Source organism: Piliocolobus tephrosceles, chromosome 7 (assembly GCF_002776525.5).
Source record: "Piliocolobus tephrosceles isolate RC106 chromosome 7, ASM277652v3, whole genome shotgun sequence".
Taxonomy (NCBI): Eukaryota; Metazoa; Chordata; class Mammalia; order Primates; family Cercopithecidae; genus Piliocolobus; species Piliocolobus tephrosceles.
The window spans coordinates 143,995,018-144,018,193 of record NC_045440.1 but is presented as its reverse complement, the minus strand read 5'-3'; the positions used below and the strand labels follow the sequence as shown (position 1 = coordinate 144,018,193).

Genomic DNA, 23,176 nt, shown 5'->3' with positions numbered 1-23,176 from the left:
GGGGGCTTGGGAGGGCAGCGTTCCAGGCTGGAGCATGCAGCTTCCAGAAACTGCCGAGGCCCAGTCAGGTACAAATGGCACTGCTTCTGCTGCTCAGGAACTTGGGTGGGTTAATGGGCTTTGTTACACCTCGGTTTTGCCTTCAGTAAAATGGGGTCTGCAGCTCTCTTGTGGGATTGGCGTGAGCCTTGACTGAGATTGTGTGTAACGTGCCCAGCAGGCCCTGCAGCCAGAGGCAGGTGCTCTGTCGCTGCACGCTTGCGTCATTCACTCTCCTCTAACATCACGACTCTTTGAAAAAAATCCTTGCCTTGGGAAAGGGTCAAATTCCGACCCTGAGCCATGTGCTGTAACTCTTCCCTTGGTGTTTAGATTCTGGCACTTTGCTGTCGTTCAGGTGGGGCTGGGCAGCTCCAGCGCCTTGTCCCATAGGTAGACGTCTTTCACACCTGCAGCCGCTTTCATGCCCACAGCCACCAAAGACTGGAGAAAGCCCAGAAGTGCTGGTGTCGGGACACAGCGCCGCTGACCTGGTGGGCTGGGCACAGAGGCCGTGGGGTCTGTGTGTTCGTGCGACATGGGGTTTACTTAGCAGGGATTTCTGTTGTGAAGTGGAAGGCCGTGGAGCAGCCCCCACAGCAGACACCTGCATGGTGCTTCATAGCCCAGGGATGAGACAGAGACGGTCCCCAGCAGAGACAGGCCACCAGACCCTGAGCCCCCTGCCTGCTCCCCTGTGCGGCACTGATGGCCTGTCTCTATGTCCTCTTCGCAGGTCTGTAACATAGTGGCAGGACAAAGATGTATTAAAAAATTAACGGACAATCAGACCTCAACCATGATCAGAGCGACTGCTAGGTCGGCACCCGATCGGCAAGAAGAGATCAGCAAATTGGTGAGCGTCAGTCCTGGGCAGGGCCGCCCTGTGGAGTCCAGTCCGGTTGCCCTGGCACAGAAACCTCTGATGCTTGGAACGGATGCAGCTGCTAGAGAGATGGGAGGCCCCCACCCACTCCGTGCGTTTTCTTCTTCCCCTTTGCCAGATGCGAAGCGCAAGTTTCAACACAGATCCATACGTCCGTGAATTTGGAATCATGGTCAAAGATGAGATGACGGACGTGACTGGGCGGGTGCTGCAGCCGCCCTCCATCCTCTACGGGGGCAGGGTACGTGCGGGGCAGCGGGGACCGTGTGGCTGCGGGGCATGTCTCTGCCCCGCGACCCCTCTCAGGTTCTGAGCCATCAGCCGCAGTGTAGACTGTGTTCCATGCAGGAGAATCCTTTCTACTCTGGGCTGAGCCTGTAAGAGGCGTGAGACTTCATAAAGGAATGACTTTCCTTGGGCCTTTTAAAAGTTTTTCAGAATTACCCTTAATGTTTTCAGAAGATAATTTTTATTATCCCATGAAAGTTGAGAGAGCACCATTCTTCGCGTGACGGATGCTCACCGAGGGTCGAATTATTTCCCAGAAGCCTGTACTGCTTTTGTATTCTGTAACTTTTGCTTTGGGGGTGTTTGGTAACAGTTTTTTGTCCTTGCTAATTTAACTTCTAGTTTTGTTTGTTTTGAGGCAGGGTCTTGCTCTGTCACCCGAGCTAGAAGGCAGTGGCATGACCATAGGTCCCTGCAGCCTCTAACTCCCGGGCTCAAACAAATCTCTCGCCTCAGCCTCACAAGGAGCTGGGAATACAGGCGCATGAGCCACTGTGGCCAGCCCTTAACTTCTCCTTTTTATCAGTGTGTAACCAAAGGTGTCCTGAGCACTGAGCCCTCCAGCGTTGCTTCTCATTTCCTCCTGGGCAGACCCTCGGGTGTAAGCACACCACGTGTGGTGGGAGGGTCCAGAGGTGACCATGCTGGGAGGGACACCAGGGCTCTGCAGGGCCTTAGTGTCAGAGGTGACTGACTTCCTTAAGCACCTGGCATCTGTGTAAGGGTCTGCCTAACCTTTTACACCCTAGTTTCTACCTAACGGAATTTTACTCTCATCCTCAGGACCTGGAATGAGGTTTTGGTTTGTTTTTTGTTTGTTTGTTTTTCCTATCTTATTTCAAAATACAGGTTCTGGGCTGGGTGCAGTGAGTGGTTCGCATCTGTAATCCCAGCACTTTGGGAGGCTGAGGCGGGTGGATCACTTGAGGTCAGGAGTTTGAGACCAGAAACTCTGTCTCTACTAAAAATACAAAAATTAGCCTGGAGTGGTGGTGGGCGCCTCTAATCCCGGCTACTCAGGAGGATGAGGCAGGAGAATCATTTGAACCCAGGAGGCAGAGGTTGCAGTGAGCTGAGATCACACCGCTGCACTCCAGCCTGGGTGACAGAGCAAAACATAAAAAATACTTTAAACAAAAAAGTTCTGTTTTTTAAATGTTTCAGAATTCAGATTTAAAAGAATTAGAGGAAAAAAGTCTCTTTTTTCCCAGTTCTCAGTTGCCCTCTCAGGAAGCAATTGGTGTTCTTTCTCCTTTGTAAAATCACCCAGGGATGATTCACCCCTTTTTGTGAAAATAATAGCATTACCTGTATTTCTGTGCCTCGCTGTTTTCTAGCTAACATTTCCTTAGAGCTTGCTGAGAGGCTGCTGGCCGTTCTGTGTTGCTGTGCGTGCGTGTCTTGTCCTCTGGCGCTGTTGCGTGGGACACCATTGCGTAGGGGTCTGTGTCCCTGGTGGTCTCTCTGAAACGAGTCTGAGCGAGGCCCTTCAGCCCTCCTTGGCTTGCTTGTCCCCCCAGGCCCCAGGTGCTGTACAAACACAGCCCAAGCCCAGGAGGAAGAGCGCATGATTCCCCTTCATGAGTCGGGGAGGAGACTCAGGGAGGGCAGAGGAGTGCCTGCCCCCGTGGGGGGACGGGGCTTTTGAACCCAGCGCCGCTTCACAGCCCTGCTGGCTTCTTGGAAGCCCTCTTAGCAAGGGCAAGGGCAGTGGTTGTCTGAAAACCAGAAGAGCTTGTGTAAGCCCACCTTGCAAAAATCTCAGAGTGTAGGGATTAAGAGAGCTTGTAGATGGGGCGCCACAGCTCATGCCTGTAATCCCAGCACTTTGGGAGGCCAAGGCAGGAAGATCACCTGAGATTAGGAGTTCGAGACCAGCCTCTGGTCAACATGGTGAAACCCTGTCTGTACTAAAAAATACAAAAACTAGCCAGGCGTGGTGGCATGCGCCTGTAATCCCAGCCAACTCTGGAGACTGAGGCAGGAGAACTGCTTGAACCTGGGAGGCAGAGGTTGTGGTGAGCCGAGATTGTGCCGCTGCACTCCACCCTGGGCAACGGAGTGACTCTGTCTCCCCAAAAAAAAAAAAAAAAAAAAAGGCCGGGCGCAGTGGCTCACACTTGTAATCCCAACACTTTGGGAGGCCGAGGTGGGCGGATCACCTGGGGTCGGGAGTTCAAGACCAGCCTGACAAACATTGAGAAACTCCTTCTCTACTAAAAATATAAAATTAGCCGGGCGTGGTGGCACATACCTGTAATCCCAACTACTCAGCAGGCTGAGTCAGGAGAATCGCTTGAACCCAGGAGGCGGAGGTTGCAGTGAGCCAAGATTGTGCCATTGCACTCCAGCCTGGGCAACAAGAGCGAAACTCTGTCTCAAAAAAAAAAACACACAAAAAACCTTGTAATTTGTTTGAGACAGAGTCTTTCTCTGTTGCCCTGGCTGCAGTGCAGTGATGTAGTAATAACTCACTGCAGCCTTGACCTTCCAGGCTCAAGTGATCCTCCCACCTCAGCCTCTCGAATTGCTGGGACCAAGCCACACTACCACACCCAGCTAGGTTTTTAATATTTTGTAGAGACGAGGTCTCACTATGTTACCCAGGCTGGTCTTGAACTCCTGGGCTCAAGCAGTCCTCCCACCTCAGCTGGGATTACAGGCGTAAGCCACCACACCTGACTGAGCTTGTAAATGCTTCTGTTAATACATGAATACATTTTTCCAGATCTCTAAAACATTTTAATGTTAGGAAACATTCCTGTTCCCTGCCCTACCCCCTGGTCCATTGTTAGTGCAAAAAAACAAAATATCCTTCAGAAAGCAGTGTGTACAGCAGGAGTTCTCGACCAGGGATGACTTTGCCCCCCAGGAAACATCTGGCAGTGTCTGGAGACATTTTTTATTGTCACAACTTGGGGGTGAGCGGGATAGTCTACAGGGCACAGGACAACCTCGTGACAAAGAATCACTGAGCTTCAGATGTCAGTTGTGCTGAGGTTGAGAAGTACCTGTATAGTAAGAGCCTGTGTGTGTGTGCGCGCGTGTGCACTCCCTGTCTGGAGCCCCAGGCTGTCTGTGAGACTCTTGCACACAGGGAGGCTGGTGGGAACAGGCAGAAGTTATAAAAATATAGGAAGCAAAGCATTTATTTCTATCATGTGTCTGATTTCTACAGCAGGCATTTTGTACGAAATGTTTTCTACAGAAAAGATTTTGTACGAAAAATGTTTTCTGCGAAAAAAACAAAAACCTCTACAGAGTAAATGACAGCAACTCAGGCACAGCCGCATCCTTTAGTGATGCCCCCAGGCCTAGGAGTGCCTGTCCCTCCCACAAAGGACCCTTCCTGGCCCGCCCTTCTCTTGAGAAGCACTTGAAGCCGGTTCAAAGATTCCTTAGGTGACAGTGCTCAGGGCTGGTCCTTTCTAGCTGAGAGCTGACAGCGTATTTGCGCAGCTCGCCTTTCTCTTCTCAAGTGGAAGTAGCTCCCATTTCCGACACAGCTGCAGGCAGTGGCATGCTGAGTGGAAAAAGCTACGGGCTCAGTCCCAGCTCTGATCTCCCCTTCCCACGTCACTGATGATAGAGGAGTGGAAATGAGGGAAAGCTCAGTATAGAACAGGAGACCTTCCTGTAGCATGGCAAGGCACTTCTGTTTCTCCAGGCTACTCGTGAGGTTGGATGGAGCTTTGGGCCTCCCTCCTCCTGGCTTAGCCCCCATCTGTCTGTTCATCACTTACCCATCCATCCATCCATCCATCCATCCATCCATCCATCCATCCATCTATCTCTCCATCTCTCCATCCACCTACCTACCGTATCCACTCATCAACCATCCACCCACTCACCTTACTCACCCATCAACCATTTACCCATCCACCTTTTGCACCCGTCAGCCATCCACCCACCCACCTTATCCACCCATCAACCACCCACCCACCCATCTTCCACCAGCCCATCCCTCTACCGATCCTGCCGGTTGTCTGCATCGCTAGGCAGTTCAGAGGCAGGAGACAGCACAGAAGTTCTTTCCCTGAGGAGCCATTGTTGGTCAGGGGGACCAGCAGTGACAGTGACAAAGTCTGAGGTTGAAGGAATATGTTTTCCATTTTTTCTCACCCGGAGCCTTTTGCCATTTGCAGAATAAAGCGATTGCGACGCCTGTCCAGGGCGTCTGGGACATGCGGAACAAGCAGTTCCACACGGGCATCGAGATCAAGGTGTGGGCCATCGCGTGCTTTGCCCCCCAGCGCCAGTGCACAGAAGTTCATCTGAAGTAAGCCCTCCACAGGCAGACGTTCCAGCCTGGGGGTCCTGCCCGATGGGCAGCTCGAGTGACTACTTGCAAGACTGACTCTGGTTGGGGCGGGGGTGAGGGCACTGGCATGGGTTTTGGTGTCAGGGTTCATCAGCCTTTCCCTGTCAAATACCATTGCCCGGGCCAGGGCAAGACATGCTGGCCCCATCGGTGCCCCTCTGACTCCTAGGACCTACCCTTGCAGTGAACATGGAGAAGTAGCGCAGACCACAGACGAAACCAAACAGGATCTGAAGGAAGTTTATAAGGAGGGGCAAAAGAGAGAATTGGATTCAAAGAACTCCAATTATTTAAAAAAAAAAAAATTTAGCTCCATATTTGTGTAAATTAGAAGGAGAAAATGAAGACAGAATCAGGAAGAGATGGGCACAGTGGCGTAGGCCTGTAATCCCCAGTACTTTGGGAGGCTAAGGCAGAAGGATCACTTGAGGTCACGAGTTTGAGACCAGCCCATCTCTACAAAAAATACAAAAATTAGCCAAGCGTGGTGGTGCCACACCTGTAATACTAGCTGCTCGGGGCACTGAGGCTGGAGAATCGCTTGAACCCGGGAGGCGGGTGTTACAGTGAACCGAGATCACACCACTACACTCCAAGCTGGGTGAAAAAGCAAGACTCCATCTCAAGAGAAAAAATAATCAGGAAGAGATGGTGAAACAGAGAGGTGGAGAGGCTGGGAGTATTATCTTCCTTGCCAGACAAGGGGAGTGATTAAGAGGAGAAAAGCTTTGGTTCAGGTCTCTGGCACCTGCCCAGGTGAGCGTCGGGCCCTCTAGGAAGCCCAAGTGCCATGGAAGGGCCTGCCCTCACCCAGGACACTCGCCTTGGCCAGCACAGCCGTGCCAGGTACGGGCCCAGCGCGACTGTGTCGGGAGCACACAGCAGGGTGGCTTGTGCCTTTTTGCCAAACTTCAAACGGAACATAAAGTCTTTGCTTCCCCGCTCTGTGGGGGCAGCAGGAGAGGACTCCAGCCTGTGAGGTGGAGCTGGTCCCTTGACAGTTCCGGCAAAGGCTGGCTGTGAACGGGCATGGCCCTGGGAACTGATGTCTTGCTGGCAAGTGGCCATCTGTCCTTCTGAGGCCACCTCTTGTCCACGCTGCTGGCAGAGGAGGTGGAAGCCCAGAGAAGATGTTTGGGAAGCAAACTAAAGTAGGTTAGTTCCGAACACGGGGTCACCTCCTGCCCCTTCTTCTGTCCTTGGCCCCTTGCTTCACTTTGGCCTGGAGCGGAAGATACGGGTGGACACACACGTGTTTCTGGACCTGATCTAATGTACAAGAAATTGGACACTGGCTGGGTTGGAGTGCCTTGTCCTAGCCCTTATTGTAGAAGGTGACATGATTCTTAGTCTTCAGCTTAAAATAGAAGCCGCTGCCCTGCCTCGCACCCCGCCCCAGCTTCACCAGGCCGGCCGTCGCCAGCTGCCACCACTCCTTGGGCTGCGGGCTGTTGTGTTTTCTCTCGTGATGATGTCATACAGTCCAGGCTGTGCCCATCAGAACAACCGGGGGAAAGATCCAAAATGACAGTGAGCTGAAAATCTCCCTCCCTCGGACAGTGCTGGTCTGTGCGTGGGGAGAACGCTGGCCGCCTTCACCGGAGCTCCAGGGGCTGCTCGGCAGTTTTACGGGCACAGCATTGCGTCCGCACTGGGGCCGCCCCAGCGGCGAGGCAGCGTGAGCAGTTTAAAGGCTGCTGTGTTAGGGTAGCAAGTTAGCTGCAAGTGACTTTCGAGTGCGCTTACGTGTATGTTGAGCACACTTAACCTTTCTCATGAAGCAGTATGTGTTAGGAGATGTAAATTCTGGCCTCGTCCAGGACTTTAAGAACAACTTTGACCTCAGTGAAAGTGCTCTGGGCTTTGTAAAAATGACGCCCTCGTGTTAGAGCCTCTGGTCGGCCTGAGTTCTCCACCATTCCCTGTGCACTGTAGTGAACTGAGCCTTCTCCTGCAGGTCCTTCACAGAGCAGCTCAGAAAGATCTCGAGAGACGCCGGCATGCCTATCCAGGGCCAGCCGTGCTTCTGCAAATACGCGCAGGGTGCCGACAGCGTGGAGCCCATGTTCCGGCACCTGAAGAACACGTATGCAGGCCTGCAGCTGGTGGTGGTCATCCTGCCCGGCAAGACGCCCGTGTACGGTAGGTGTGGGCGCTCCGGCTGGCTGTAGGGAGCCGTCGTGGTCTCCATGGGTGGCTGTTCCTGCCTAAGCCCCTCTGTGTTTCTGCTGCACTGAGAAAGGTGATCCTTTCGGGAGGCTGAGAAAGAAGAGGTGGCTTCTGATCACTGCCAAGTGTGTGTTCAGGGCCTCCCCGTCGTCCTGTATGATGCCGTGGTCGTGGGCAGTCAGCACCTCAGGTGGCACAGGCCTTGGCACACGGGTGGGCACCCCATCCATCACACAGCATGCGTGTCGGCTGGATGGAGGAGCGTTTGTTTAACGCACAGAGCGTTGCACCGGGGTCAGCTCCTGCTCGGGACTCAGCCCATGTGGAACCTCTGTGCCCACCTCAGAATTCTGTGGCGTTTTGCCAAAGTCCATGCCAGGGGGTCACCCCCAGGGCCCCACGCCCAACCACAACAGATTATCGACATGTGAAAGCCACGCTTCTCTAAGTTCAACGTCCCAAAAAAAGAAGGGAAGAAAAAGCTGTTGGTGTTGACATCCTGCTGACATTGTCCCGGGGTCACCGTTTCCCCAGACCTGCCCAGTGAGCAGCTGACCGGTTGCTTCATGAAAGAGACCAGGAATAGCGGGGGTGGGTCCACGGAGCTCTTTGATGTCAGGTTTACATCTGCCAAGGATTTTGAGGGTGCCAGTGTTTTTATTTTTAACCACTGAAGCATTTGCTTGCAGCCAGAGCACCATGGTGTGAGTGACCTTCCTTTTTTCCTTTTTTTCTTTCTTTCTTTTTTTTTTTTTTTTTTGAGACAAGGGCTGGCTCTGTCTCCTAGCCTGGAGTGCAGTGGTGTAATTTTGGTTCACTGCAACCTCTACCTCTCGAGTTCAAGCGATTCTTCTGCCTCAGCTTCCCGAGTAGCTAGGATTACAGGCACACACCACCATGCCCGGCTGATTTTTGTATTACTAGGAGAGATGGGGTTTTGCCATGTTGGCAGGGAGCAGGGTGATAACATGGGAAGAACTCCTGGCCTCAGGTGATCCACCTGCCTTGGCCTCCCAGAGTGCTGGGATTACCAGTGTGAGCCACCGTGCCTGGCCAGTGAAAGTGGCCTTTCTAAGCAGGAGAGCCAAGTCCTTCCTTTTAGCTGGGCTCTTTCTCTCCTGCCCTGGGGCCCCTAGGTGAGGCATTTAAATGGTTTTGTTGATAAATTGGAGGGATGAGATAGACTCACTCAACTTCCCTTTATGGCGGGGGGAAGCCTGGCCTGGGCAAGGCAGGCACAGCCGTGCTGGAGTCTGGACTCCAAGGAGCCTGGCATCCCCCTCGGGGCCAGTGACCCTCTTCTATCGCCGACCTCGGACAGAGGGGACACGCAGAGCTCAGCACAGCTGCCATGGTTGCACTTGCCAGATGGGGGCAAGAGGGCTGGTGGCGGCTGTTGCTCCCAGGGCCAGCTGAGGAAGGGGCGCCAACAGAGCTGTGTGTGCCTCTCATGCCCCTTAGCCGAGGTCAAGCGTGTGGGAGACACCGTGCTGGGGATGGCCACGCAGTGCGTGCAGATGAAGAACGTGCAGAGGACCACGCCGCAGACCCTGTCCAACCTCTGCCTGAAGATCAACGTCAAGCTGGGAGGCGTGAACAACATCCTGCTGCCCCAGGGCAGGTGAGGTCGGCCCCTTTACCTCCACCTGCGGACCCAGGCGCGGCGGGACGCCTGGCAGGGTGGGGTGCGGTGTGCAGGGGACATGGGGGCAGAGTCCCCTCACCTGGGCCCAGCACCGTCCTGGCCACAGCAGAGCAAAGATGTTAGACATAGATCTGGCTGCTCACGCTCTGCTGGGGCCCAGGGGCGTCTGCGGGAGTTTGAGCATTGTGGCCAGGTTTCCAGACAGAGAAATTCGTGCCTCGAATCCCAGTGGGCAAGGCAGAGCAGGGCATGCCTCGGATGGCCAGGAGATGGGCTTCCCTGGCTCAGCAGCAGCAGCTACCGTGTGGACCAGGGCACCCCCATGCTTCCCACGCCAGGCTGGTCATGGATGCTGCGTCGTGCTGGGACTTTGGACTGAAAAACTCCTCATGGGAGCACACGTTGGCAGCTCCCAGACCAGGATAGGATGTGTGGCCAAGCGCTGGCCACCCGCCTGCCTCAGAGGTCCGGGGCTGACCGCCGGGGACGGGAGTTGGGGGCCATGGAGCTGCACCCTCTTCTGGCACCTCCTGACCGGCTGAGCGTCCAGCTGTTCCAGGGCAGGGCCAGGTTTGCTTCTTCCCCTCCTCCAAAGCCACCAACCTGTGATGTAGGCAAGAAAGACGTCTCCACACAATGACAGGCATCTTTGCCAGCCCTGGCAGTTGTCTTAACATTTGGACGACGACAACAGAGAATACGTAGAATCAGATTATTTGTGCATTTGTGCAGAAGGGAACTGGAGGCTGTAGGCAGCCCCTGTGGCGTGGACCTGTTGGAGCTCCCAGTCAGTGGTGGGGCTCAGCTGATAAAGCCATCCTAAGCCAGACAGTGCGCTAAATCTGCATCACTGGCACACCGTAACAGAGTTAAGAATCCTAAATCAAACTGCCTCAAGGCAGTGACCCTCTGTATTTGGAAAGTGGGGCGGTGGTGAGCCCCCGCTGTGTGCACAGGCCTGTGCTGGGTCACCACAGTGTCCTCACACCTGAGCAGCTCTTGAACCCCAGCGGGGCTTGTTCCCAGAGTGTCCTGCTCAGCAGGACTGATGTGGCCGGGAATTTCCACCACTAGCAAGTGGACACACACAGTGTCAATGCTGCTATACGTGGGGCCAGGCTTTGAGAGCCACCAAGTTACACTCACCCAGAAACAGTCTGTTGAATTCATCAGGGAACAGGGTGATAACATGGGAAGAACCTGGATTCCGAGTGGAACGGCTGTGAGCATGGGTGCGGGCTCTGCAGTGAGACAGGCTCATGGGAATGAGCAAAGACCAATCCCGAGCTGGCTGGGAACTGAAAGTGCTACTCCTCAGTCAACAGGTTCTGTATTTATTGAGTACCTCCTGTGTGCAGGTAGTTTGGGCCATGAGGGGACAGCACCGGGCCGGAAGTCCCGGTGGAGGCACCCAGGTCATGAGCCTGTTGTACAGGCGGCAGGTGCACAGCAGAGCCATGGGAGGGCCGTGAAAGCAGACAGGAGACAGGTCCGCCCACGTGCAGCCTGGGGGCCGCTGGGGAACCAGGGCTCCCTCGGGTGAGCTGGGGCCGTTGGAGGCACCCAACTAACATTATGGCCAGCTCTGGCTCCATGAAGCCGAGAAGGGCTGGTGGCCTGGGCCAGGCCAGGGCAGGGGCACAGGGTGGGAGCACCTGGACTCTGAGATGTTTTGAAGATAGAGCCCTGGGGCTTGCTGGCAGGTGGGATTGGGCTGTGCGTGAGGGAAAAATCAAGGCCCTTGGCCTGGGCTACAGGAGAGACCCTGTCGTCATTAGACGGGGAGGCTGTTGGGAGGGTGAGCACCGGGCGTGGGTGAACTGGGCCCCGCAGCCTCTGCAGAGCATCTGAGTGCGGGTGATGAGTGGATGGTGGGAACCAGGAGGCTGGTGTCAGGGGAGACAGGATCCAGGAATCCTTAGCAGACAGGTGGTATTCCAAGCCCTGGGCCCTGGAGAAGGCTGGAGTTCACGGCCTGGAGATAGAGGAACCAGCAGCGGAGATGGGAGAGGCTGGGGCAGGGAGGCTGGCCGCAGGGCCCTAGGCACCAAGGGAAGTGTGTCCTGCAGCGAGCCAGGCGCAGCAAGGCCTGAGGCTCGGCCGTGGGTCTGGGTGATGCAGAGGTCATCGGTGACCTTGGGAAGAGGAGCCTTATTGCTATGGCCGTGAGAAGTCTGACTAGAAGGGGCCTGGGAGCCAGCGCAAGCAGTGATGGGTTCAGCTGAGATGGAGCTCTGCCGGAAGGCAGGCGATGGGAGTGATAGGGTGTGGGCGGGGAGTGAGTCACAGGCACGTGGGGAAATGGATGCGGGGAGAGGGCAGCAGAGGCGAGGGCCCCATCTGCCCGGTTTCCAACAGGCAGGGCTAGCAGAACAGCCGCTTCTGATACTTCCTGATGTTGCCTGCAGCAGCCGAGCAAGGCTGGGTGGGGTGCGGGGCGGTGCACTCTCAATCCGGCAGCAGAGTGGGGAGGGAGGTGCTGTCACCACCTCTGCCTTTCCCGGTGAGCCTGTCCCTGCCCCCATGCATGCTGACTCCCTAGGGTCACTGCTGGGGTACACTCAGGGTCTGGAAGTTCTCCATGGGGTGGTTTTGCTGCCAGGGGACATGTGGTCATCTCTGGAGACATGTTAGGGTGTCAGGCTGGACGGGGTGCTACTGGCATCCAGTGGGTGGAGGCGAGGCATGCCTCTCAACGCCTGCCCATGCTCGGGACAGCCCCCCGCCCCAAGGAAGAGCGAGCTGGGCCCCGCGTTGGTGGTGCCGAGGGTGGTGGGAGAAGCCCTGGCGTGGGTGTGGCTGCAGAGGGAGTAGAAGGTGGAAGGATGAGCCCTCGTAGGCCTGAGCCGCAGCCTCAGCAGCTGTCAGCTCCCGGCCTGTCTGGTCTGGAGTACGCTCCACCCAAGCCCCCCAGCCCCCGGCTCTTCTGAAGCAGATTTCAGATCTTGTATCATTTAATCTGCAAGGTTTTTAGTATTCCTGTTAAGAGATAAGGATTCTTCTCAAAAGCGTTACCATGATACACTGACCACCTCCAAAAGGTGATGGTGGCACCTACTGGGGTCGGAGGTCCAGGCGTGTGTCTCACTGTGGCCCCTGATGCCACTCCTCTCCGCAGGCCACCAGTGTTCCAGCAGCCTGTCATCTTTCTGGGAGCGGACGTCACTCACCCCCCCGCCGGGGATGGGAAGAAGCCCTCCATCGCCGCTGTGAGTGTCAGCGCTTTCCCATGGGTCTTCCATTGACAACGTGTGGGACCCTGTCGAGGTCCCACTGCCACAGTGTGGCCAGGGGTCCTTCCTGAAAGGCATGGGGTTTCACTAAGCGGTAGGGACGGCCAGGGTAGTGTGGGAGAGAGGTGTTTGGAGCGGATACTATAATGACACAAAGTAAGTTCCAAGAAGCAGTCAGAGGTGGGGCATAGGGGCTCATGCCTATCCCAGCCCTTTGGGAGATCTGAGGTGCAAGGAGGCCCCCTGCACATGGGGGCCTGACTGGCGGGTGCTAGCCTGGGGTATGATGACCCCGTGCCCCCACGGCATGAAAACTCTGGCTTTGGACCCAGCCCCAAACCTCAGACAGGCCCATGCTGCTTCTATTTTCTTGTTTCTCTTGGACAATGAGCTTCATGTTTCAGAACTTTCTTGGGTGTAAAATGAGGAAACAAATTTTGACCTCATGGGAGAATTAGGAAATGATGTGGTTAAGCCCCTGGCACAGTGCCTAGCACAGAGTAGATGCTCAGAAAATGCTGACATTCCAGCCTAGGCAACATGGCGAACACCCATCTCTCCAAACATAGCTGGGGGTGGTGGCGTACGCCTGTCGTTCCTGCTACCTAGGAGGCTGAGGTGGGAGGATTGCCAGAGCACAGGAGGTCAAGGCTGCAGCGAGAAGAGATCGTGCCGCTGCACTCCAGTCTGGCCAACAAAGTGAGGTTTTCTCTCAAAAAAGAAAAAAGAAAATGCTACCATTATTATTTCATTAGTTGGGAGAGAATATGGAGCAGGAGAGTCTATCTGGGACACAAGGAAGTCATTTGAGCTGCCCCAGGTGGAAGAAAAGCAACCTGGTATGTGCTCTGGTGTTACTCAGGGCACACTTCCTTAGGAAATGCACACTGCATCAACTCATTCCTGCAGCTTGGCCCGATGATCACAACCCCACCACTCCCACGCATACACCGCTGCTCACTTTGTTGAGTCAGTTTTTTGGTGGTGGTTTTGTGTTTTGTGTGTTTTTTTTTTTTCTTCTTCTTTTTTTTTTTTTTTTTTTGGAGACAGTAAGTGTCACACAGGCTGGAGTGCAATGGTGCAATCTCAGCTCACTGCGACCTCCGCCTCCTGGGTTCAAGCAGTTCTCCCGCCTCAGCCTCCCGAGTAGCTGGGATTATAGGCACCCACCATCATGGCTGGCTGAATTTTGTATTTTGTAGAGACGGGATTTCACCATGTTGGCCAGGCTGGTCTCGAACTCCTGACCTCAGGTGATCTACCTGCCTCAACAGCTTTCTTCTTTGGAAGAAATAGGGACACCCCCACCCATTGCCTTCTTTGGACTGATTAATTCAGCCACATCTGATCCCAAGCAGAGGATAGTTCTAATCTGTTTTTATTTGTTTTGTTTTGAGATAGAGTCTCACTCTGTTGCCCAGGCTGGAGTGCCGTGGTGCAATCTCAGCTCACTGCAACCTCTGCCTCCTGGGTTAAAGCAATTCTCCTGCCTCAGCCTCCCGAGTAGCTGGGATTACAGGTGTGCACCACCATGCTGGGCTAATTTTTGTATTTTTACTAGAGGCGAGGTTTCACCATGTTGGCCAGGGTGGTCTCAAACTCCTGACCTCGGGTGATCTGCCCACCTCAGTCTCCAAAGTGCTGGGATACAGGTGTGAGCCACTGCACCCGGCCGGTTTTTTTTTTTTTTTTTTCTTTTTTAACTATGTAACTTGGCAAACTTTTATACTTTAGGAAGTATTTACGAACACTGTTGCCAGACACCGAAAGCCTAAAGGCTGTGAGTTCACACCCAGCCAGCCATTGTCACTTGACTGTGATGTGAGTTCCAGGGTGGGGACACTTCTTGTCCCCATCTTCCCGAGAGTCCAGGCACACGCCCAGGAGAGGAAAGTTTCAGGAACCCTTGACCACACTCACTGCCTGTTCCTGCAGGTGGTGGGCAGCATGGACGCCCACCCCAATCGCTACTGCGCCACTGTGCGCGTGCAGCAGCACCGGCAGGAGATCATACAAGACCTGGCCGCCATGGTCCGCGAGCTCCTCATCCAGTTCTACAAGTCCACGCGCTTCAAGCCCACCCGCATCATCTTCTACCGTGACGGCGTCTCCGAAGGCCAGTTCCAGCAGGTGGGCGCCTCTTGGAACCTCCTCTCCCCTTCTCCAGGGTCTGTAATTCACCTGTTTGTGCAGCAGAACCACACTCGGTGATGGCAAGAACAATGTGGCTTTCATTTGGCCACAAGGCTGATCTGGTCACAGCATGGAAGGGGGTCCAGGGGAGGAGATGGGACACGGGGCTGTCGAGACCCTGACACTGAGGCAGGACGGAGGGAGAGGAGGAGGGGTGGGTATGGGCCTGGGGACCAAGAGATGAGGGAGAGACGCTTGAGTCCAGCTGACTCGCAGAGCAGAGCTCCATCTGGGGGCTTCCCGAGCCTGTGGAGAGCTGTCGGGTGTCTCTGCAAGGCAGGGAGCTCATTGCATCTGGGGACACCTGTCTGCAGTGTGAGAGGTGTGGAGGCAGGGCCAGGAGGAGGGGTAGGTGGCAGCTCTTTTGAAGGTAGGGTCGCCAGGATGCGGCCACTCTCTGGATGTGGAGAGAGGGATGGCCATAGTGGGTCACTGCCGGGTCTGGACAGGCAAGGAAGCCATCACAGAGGGGCGGGGGGGAGTCTCATTGCTGTCTTTGGTTGAGAGCTTGCACAGCACCCCCAGATCAAGGTGACCTGTGGGCAGGAATGAGTCCATCCTGGCCTGGAACTCAGGCGATGGGTGCCCTGAGTGTTTCTCCCGTTGACTAGAGCAGATCCCTCCCCACCTCTCGCCATGTCACACGGTCGCTTCCTTGGGAGGTGTTAGCAAGAAAAGCAGAAGAAAGCCGTCCCGGACCTGTTGGGGGAGGAGCCCCACACAGTGGGGTGGGAAGACATCCTTGGTGGCTGCCCCAGGAGCTCAGGAACTCGCCCGCCTTGATCAGGAGGCTGGATGGTGCGCAGCCCAGCTCCCGCGTTTGCCTTCCCAGTCCAGAGTGGAAGCAGAGCTCATTCCTGAGGCCCATGGCCTCCTGGGAGGACAGAATGGATACACTTTGACCGGCCAGCCCTTCTTGGCTGGAGCCTGCCCTGAGCTTCTGCAGGAACTTGGCCTCTGCGTGTGCTTTCTCGGCACAGAGCCCAGCCTGCACCCCTGGCCTTGGCTGTGCCCCTTGCACACACAGAACCTCCTGGGCCCTCCAGGGAAGTGTTCTTCCCATTCCTGAGTGCCAAGCCCTCTCCTCCTGCATCCAGGCCTCCCTGCAGAGAGGATGGTTTCTGCCCTCCTGTGTTTTCACCTCACAGTGAACACGCTCATTGTCTCAGAATCACCACGGCTGGGAGTTCTAAACCCAGAACCCGTGCATGGGACCGTTGCTCACATGCACTGCCATCTTTAAGCACGAGCTTTTCCCCTTCCGTGCCCCTAGGTTCTCCACCACGAGTTGCTGGCCATCCGTGAGGCCTGTATCAAGCTGGAAAAAGACTACCAGCCCGGGATCACCTTCATCGTGGTGCAGAAGAGGCACCACACACGGCTCTTCTGCACAGACAAGAACGAGCGGGTGAGTTTCTGCACGACTCCAGGCACGGGGCACGGTTCTCCCCTCAGCCCCACACCCCAAGCACGCTCACAGAGAACCTGCTGGCCACAATGCCGCCGTCCCAGGCGACTCTGTCCTCCAAGGGGCTTCGTGGGGATCCAGGTTTAGGCACTAGAGAAGGCTGTCCTTGATTTGGTAAAGTCTTTTCTGTTGTTGTTTTGGTGAGTTTTCTTTTGTGTTGTTTTGTTTTAAGATGGGGTCTGGCTCTGTCACCCAGGCTAGAGTGCAGTGGTGCAATCATAGCTCACTGCAGCCTCTAGCTCCTGGGCTCAGGTGATCTTCCCACCTCAGCCTCCCTGGTAACTAGGACTAAGGCATGCGCCACTGCACCTGGCTAATGTTTTTTTTACTTTCTGTAGAGACGGGGTCTCACTATGTTGTCCAAGCTGGTCTCAAACTCCTGGGCTCAAGCCATCCTCTTGCCTTGGCCTGCCAAAGTGCTGGCATTACAGGTGTGAACCACTGTGCCCCACCAAAAAGTCTTCATTTATAAGTCCCGTAGGCCTAGTCTAGGTCTAGGCACAAGATGTCACTTAGCTAATAGATTAGCAAAAGAGGCGGCTCTGAAAAGGACTGTATTAGAAACGACAGCACGGAGCTGTGCAGTCGTACAGAATTGGCAGAGTGGCGCAAACTCGGACCCCCCAGCGGGTCCCTGTGGCAGGGCGGGAAGGTGGTGCTGAGTGGGGAGGAGAGATGGCGGCATTGAAGCACCACAGCTCATCTCATGGGTGTTCTGGAAGAAGAATGTGGAGGAGCAAGAGTTGCAGATAGAACAGCTGAGAATTCTCCACAGCTGACGAAAGCTAGGACACCCAGGTTAAAAGTGTTCTCCATGTTCCTAGTAGGATAAGTAAAAATAAACTTTCATCTATCCACATTGTGCTAACTGTCTAACGTCAGGGTAGCTGCCTAAGGAAAGGGACCTGCCCAGAAAGGAGGCCTTGGACTGAACCGGAAGACCTTGACCTGGTCAAGGCAGGGCCAGAAGGCAGAGGGTTAACATCCACTTGGCACCCAGGAAAGAAACTTAGACTTAGTGTTAGACTCCCTACAGGCACGCCCCTGCAAGGATACCGGGGAGGCTTACTGTGGAAGGCGAAACAGAACTTCAGCATCACAGTGCGGAAAAAGGGTATTTCATCACAGTCAAAGGCATCATTCACCAGGCCAGGCGTGGTGGCTCACGCCTGTAATCCCAGCACTTTGCGAGGCCGAGGCAGGTGAGTCACCTGAGGTCAGGAGACCGAGACCAACCTGGCCAACATGGCGAAACCCCCTCTCTACTAAAAATACAAAAATTACCCAGGCGTGGTGGCGGGCACCTATAGTCCCAGGTACTCGGGAGGCTGAGGCAGGAGAATTGCTTAAACCTGGGAGGTGGAGATTGCAGTGAGCCAACATTGTGCCACTGCACTCCAGCCTGGGGGACAGAGTGAGACTGTCTCAGAAAAGAAAAGCAAAAAACAAACAAAAGTAAATAAATAAGTGGAATGATTCACCAAAAAGATATAGCAACTAATGAGCTTAAATGTACCTAACACCAAATTATGTAAAGAAAAAAAAAGTAAAGCAAAAAGTAACAGAATTTTAAGGAGAAATTGATGAACACACCATCAAAGATGGGTATTTTTACACAGCTCTTATTATACTGTTTCCAGACCAAAATGAAAACCTAAGGATAAAACACGTGGGGCCAGGCGTGGTGACTCAGGCCTGTAATCCCACTACTTTGGGAGGCCAAGGTAGGAGGATCGCATTAGTCCAAGAGTTCAGGACCAGCCTGAGCAACAAAGTGAAACCCCGTCTCTAAAAGAAATTTAAAACTTAATTGTATATGGTGGCATACACCTATGGTCCTAGCTCCTCAGGAGGCTAAGGCAGGAGACTTGCTTGAGCTCAGGAGGTTGAGGCTTCAATGAGCTGTGATTGTACCACTGCACTCCAACCTGTCTTAAACAAACAAAAAAAACCCCTGAAAATTGGAAGAGTGAAATGAACAAGCCAAGCCAGATCTAGTAGTTAGAATCTTCCCTACAAATAGCTGAGTTCACATGGAAGGTTATAAAAGTTCTACCAGGATAAAGGAAGTCTCAGGAGAATTCCAAACTTCAGTCTCAAGCCATATTTTTTTATCATTATACAATTAAATTTTAAATCAACAGTAGAAACGAAGTTGAAGAATGTTTTCAACTTTCAATTCACTGCTGAGTACCTCATGCATTAAACATGTAACAAGAATAGAAATCACAAAGTACTCAGAACCTAACAAAAACGAGAATGTCCTGTCAAGCCTTATGCAATGCAGCTAAAACAGTGCAGTCTGTAGATTTAGATGAATTTGTTGTACGACAAGAAAGCGATAAAATAAGCCTAAAGACAGAAGGATGGGAATAAGAGACCTCAGTCCCCAGGAGTCAAGGGAAGGCTGAGGCGCTCATGGCCTTGGGTGCCTTCCCCTGTCCTCTTCCTCCCCGCTGCAGCCCCCAGATCTCTGTTGCCAGGAGGCAGGAGGGCTCCAAAGTCAGCTTACTCCTGGTGACACCTACACGCCACTTCTCCATCCTAGAATGGAAACTAATGAGGTAGAAACTGAAGAAGAAATAAAGCAGATGAACAAAATCCAAACCTACTTTGAAAAGAGATATTAGAGCCAGACGCGCTGGCTCACGCCTGGAATCCCAGCACCTTGGGAGGCCGAGGCAGGCGGATCACGAGGTCAGGAGTTCAAAACCAGCCTGACCAACATAGTGAAATCCCGTCTCTATTAAATGTACAAAAATTAGCTGGGCGTGGTGGCACATGCCTGTAATCCCAGCCACTTGGGAGGCTGAGGCAGGAGAATCACTTGAACCCGGGAAGCAGAGGTTGCAGTGAGCTGAGAGCGCGCCATTGTGCTCTAGCCTGGGTGACAAAGCAAGACTCTGTCTCTAATATATAAAATATATATATATTTATATATAAAATATAATATATAAATATATAAAATATATAAATATATATATATTTGAAGGTTGCAAAGAAGGGAGCACACTGGAGATTCTTTTTTGTATATATATTTAAAATTTGTGCAACTAAAAAAAAATTCATCGGGGACCCTGCTAAATGCTGGAGCGGGGCTGGTGGGATGAGGGTTCGCTGCTGTGGTGGCCGTGCCTACATCTCGGCTGGCTTTTTGGTCCCTGCTTGTGACCTTGTAATTAAACCATTGAATGGTTCTATGTACCGCCCTGGCCTCTGGGACGGTGTCTAATGGAGCCGCCCTGCTCTCTCAGGTGCTGGGAGCAAGCCACCAGCAGAGCACAGGGGCTCCTGACAGCGTTCAGAGCCTCCCAGACCCTCTGCCTGGAGTGCTGGTGTGCCTGTGCTCGGATGAGGGCCTGTCCGCAGCCAGTCACCTGGTTTAGCTTTAGATTTGTATGTTGGTGACAGTTTCCATCTTGACCTCAAATCAAAACAGCACCAAGAGTAGTGAGGGACTCTTAAGGCATGAAAGGCACGTTCTGCAGTGAAGACTGCATTTAACTTCATGGGCCTTCATGAGAGTTGGTGGAAAATAACCCCAGCCCACATAGAACATTCGCTAATTTAACTTGGTGGTTAGCACTTGTTAAATTTTATTTAACATTATACTACTGAGGACCTGTATTAGCCAATTTAAAAACTTCAAAATCGGGCACCCTGGCCAGCGGGCGGCGCAGCTGTCTGGCTCGCCTGCTTGCTCTGCCGGTCCCTGGCCGGGTCTAACGAGGCTGCCTGGCTCGCCTGCTTGCTCTGCCGGTCCCTGGCCGTGTCTAACGAGATGCCTGTGTTGCCGAAGGTTGGGAAAAGTGGAAACATTCCAGCAGGCACGACTGTGGACACGAAAATCACCCACCCCACCGAGTTCGACTTCTACCTGTGTAGTCACGCTGGCATCCAGGTAAGGACGGGAGCCCCCTTTGGACAGTCTTGGCCGTCTGCCATGTCATCCCCACATTCAACAAACACTTGCCCTCTGGCTGGCACGTGGGACGTGGTGTGTAGGGCCCAGATAGCCAGTAGCCAGGGAACCAGGAAACCCAGGCTGTGCCCGGTGCTGGGGTGGGGGTGGGGGCTGGGAGGTGGTCAGCATGGACCTCCCAGAGGAAGGAAATCCCATTTGGTAGGGCTGAGGAGCAGGGAGCACCAGGGGCCCTGGGGAGCCGGGGGTGTGGTGTGGCTGGAGCTTGGTGAGGTCTGAGCAGGAATGAGGCACTCAGGCTGCCGTGGGGTGGCAGCTGGGAAGGCCATTGGGAAGCTGCTGTAGGGGCCACGTGGGGCAGCCTTGGTGTTGGGTCACGAGCACTTGGCGCAGTCAGCCTTGCCGTCCTGTCTTCGCACAATCACTGGTCAGGGCCAGACTCCAGCCAAGGACTGGGCACTCAGAGAAGATTGCCATGGTGTGGTTATCACCTCGAGGCTCTCCTGGGTTCCTTCATGAAGGGACCCCCAGCTGGCCGAAGGCGATTCTTGTGAGCGCTGACGGGAGCAGGTGCAGGAGCACCACGTCCGTGGTAGGAGCTGCCCCACCCTGGCTCTGCAGAGCCTCGGCCTGGGGACAGGAGGAACCTTAGTCACGTGCCATCCCTGCCTGCAGAGAGCTTCATCAGAGGTGCTTTTGGTTTTTCAGAGTATAAGTAAGGACTTGAATATCCCTTCCCAAAGGATTTGAACCCTAGAGTTTGAGGATTTGCTATGAACTTTGTACATACCTTTAATATTCCATTGGAAATATTTTAAAATGTCACGTTGTTCACATGCCTGACAGAGAAGGAATAGGGGCTGGTGAGTCGTGGCCTGTGGCCAGGTCCAGCCTGCAGCCTGGGAGCTGAGAGGGGGTTCTGCTGTTGGAAGGGTTGAGAGTGGGTTCTGCTGTTGAGAAGCAGGCGATGGAGTGCGTGCAGGGTTTGTGGTGCTTCTTGGTGCAAAGCGCCTGTCCCAGTTTTGGCTTGCTTTGCCAGGGCTGGTGAGATGGGCCTGGGGCCATGCCCTGCCTGTGTGTGCCCTCTGTTCAGGCTTCCCTCCTGGTGGGGGAGCCTCAACCACCAGGGCCTCCCGGGCGTGTTTCCTGGGCAAACTCCTTGAACTTTCTACCCAAAGTCTTTCTAATGGGCAATGCTTCTGTGGTGAGCTGTTTATGGCCCAAGGCTGCCACTGCTGCTGTGTCCTTAGTAGACCCACGGAGACAGATGCCCTCACTCCCCCAGGCCCCTGGGACAGCCACCAGTCACACACCAGGAAAGGGGTGCCAGAGCGTGTGCAGTGGAGCATCGGGGACGAACGTTCCACTGCCCACCAGCACCAGGGGCCTCAGCACAGGGCTAGACACAGAGCAGGTAGTAGGGACTGTGCTGGACAGGTTGTTGTCAGAAGGGCCTGGGAGGCTGGCAGGTGGAGCAGGCGGTGAGGCGGGCAGGCAGCGGTGGCAGAGAGGCCTGCAGTCAGCAGCTAGTGCTGCTTTCATTTCAAAGGATCTCCAGCCGCAGGAGGTGTGTAAAATGGTACTCATGTTCACACTCTCACTTCTACAAGGTTACTGCTGATGTGTAATTTTTTTTTTTTTAGACGGAGTCTCACTCTGTCGCCCAGGCTGGAGTGCAGTGGCACGTACTCAGCTCACTGCAGCCTCTGCCTCCCGGGTTCCAGTGATTCTCATGCCTCAGCCTCCTGGGTAGCTGGGATTGCAGGCGCACGCCACCACACATGGCTAATTTTTGTATTTTTAGTGGAGAGGGGGTTTCGCCATGTTGGCCAGGCTGGTCTCAAACTCCTGACCTCAGGTGATCTGCCCGGCTTGGCCTCCCAAAGTGCTGGGATGACAGGCGTGATCCACCACACCCGGCCTAATGCGTAACTTTTGTTAGAGGTCTTTTTCTTGCTGTTATAAATCAATTATATAAAAAGTAATATACACAAATGGCACTGTCCTTGTTACGTCCACTTTCATATTGCTTTATATCTTTTTTTTTTTTTTTGGAGATGGAGTCGCACTCTGTCCCAGGCTGGAGTGCAGTGGCACAGTCTCGGCTCACTGCAAGCTCCGCCTCCCGGGTTCACACTATTCTCCTGCCTCAGCCTCCCGAGTAGCTGGGACTACAGACACCTGCTACCACGCCCAGCAATTTTTTGTATTTTTACTAGAGACAGGGTTTCACCTGCATGAAACCCTGGATGGTCTCAATCTCCTGATCTCGTGATCTGCCTCCCAAAGTGCTTGGATTACAGGCGTGAGCCACTGCACCCAGCCTGCTTTATATCTTTGCTATGATTTTTCTGTGTGTAAATAAATGTGTACAGTTTTACACATATGGGGCCATTTACTATATGTAGTTATGATGCTGTTTTTTTTTTTTGAGACGGAGGCGTCTCTCTCTGTTGCCCAGGCTGGAGCACAGTGGCGGGATCTCGGCTCACCACAACCTCCACCTCCTGGGTTCAAGCGATTCTCCTGCCTCAGTCTCCCAAGTAGCTGGGACTACAGGCGCGTGCCACAATTGCCTGGCTAATTTTTTTGTATTTTTTAGTAGAGACGGGGTTTCACTCTGTTGGCCAAGCTGGACTCAGACGCCTGACCTCGTGATCCGCCCGCCTCGGCCTCCCAGAGTGCTGGGATTACAGGCGTGAGCTGCCGCATCCGGCCTATGATGCATTTTTAATATAAATCTTCTTCCACAGTATCCTTTTCAAGATTTTATGCAAGTCCAGCTGTCTAATCTTCTGATCTGCTTTTAGGGGACAAGCAGGCCTTCGCACTATCACGTCCTCTGGGACGACAACCGTTTCTCCTCTGACGAGCTGCAGATCCTCACCTACCAGCTGTGTCACACCTACGTGCGCTGCACACGCTCCGTGTCCATCCCGGCGCCAGCATACTACGCCCACCTGGTGGCCTTCCGGGCCAGGTACCACCTGGTGGACAAGGAACATGACAGGT

At 54.0% G+C, this 23,176-nt stretch overlaps 1 protein-coding gene across 2 annotated transcripts in view; it reads left to right on the top strand.

Moving 5' to 3' along the window:
* The window catches only part of AGO2 (argonaute RISC catalytic component 2), an 86,770-nt gene that overhangs the window by 51,325 nt on the left and 12,269 nt on the right, over nucleotides 1–23,176 (top strand). For both annotated transcript variants that reach the window (XM_023228060.2, XM_023228059.2), the window contains exons 9-18: nucleotides 776–895; nucleotides 1,044–1,166; nucleotides 5,359–5,492; nucleotides 7,492–7,676; nucleotides 9,165–9,324; nucleotides 12,467–12,557; nucleotides 14,517–14,711; nucleotides 16,048–16,182; nucleotides 20,042–20,143; nucleotides 22,975–23,174. In XM_023228060.2, the coding sequence (XP_023083828.1) occupies nucleotides 776–895; nucleotides 1,044–1,166; nucleotides 5,359–5,492; nucleotides 7,492–7,676; nucleotides 9,165–9,324; nucleotides 12,467–12,557; nucleotides 14,517–14,711; nucleotides 16,048–16,182; nucleotides 20,042–20,143; nucleotides 22,975–23,174 (1,445 nt within the window). The remainder of the gene's footprint in view (nucleotides 1–775; nucleotides 896–1,043; nucleotides 1,167–5,358; nucleotides 5,493–7,491; nucleotides 7,677–9,164; nucleotides 9,325–12,466; nucleotides 12,558–14,516; nucleotides 14,712–16,047; nucleotides 16,183–20,041; nucleotides 20,144–22,974; nucleotides 23,175–23,176) is intronic.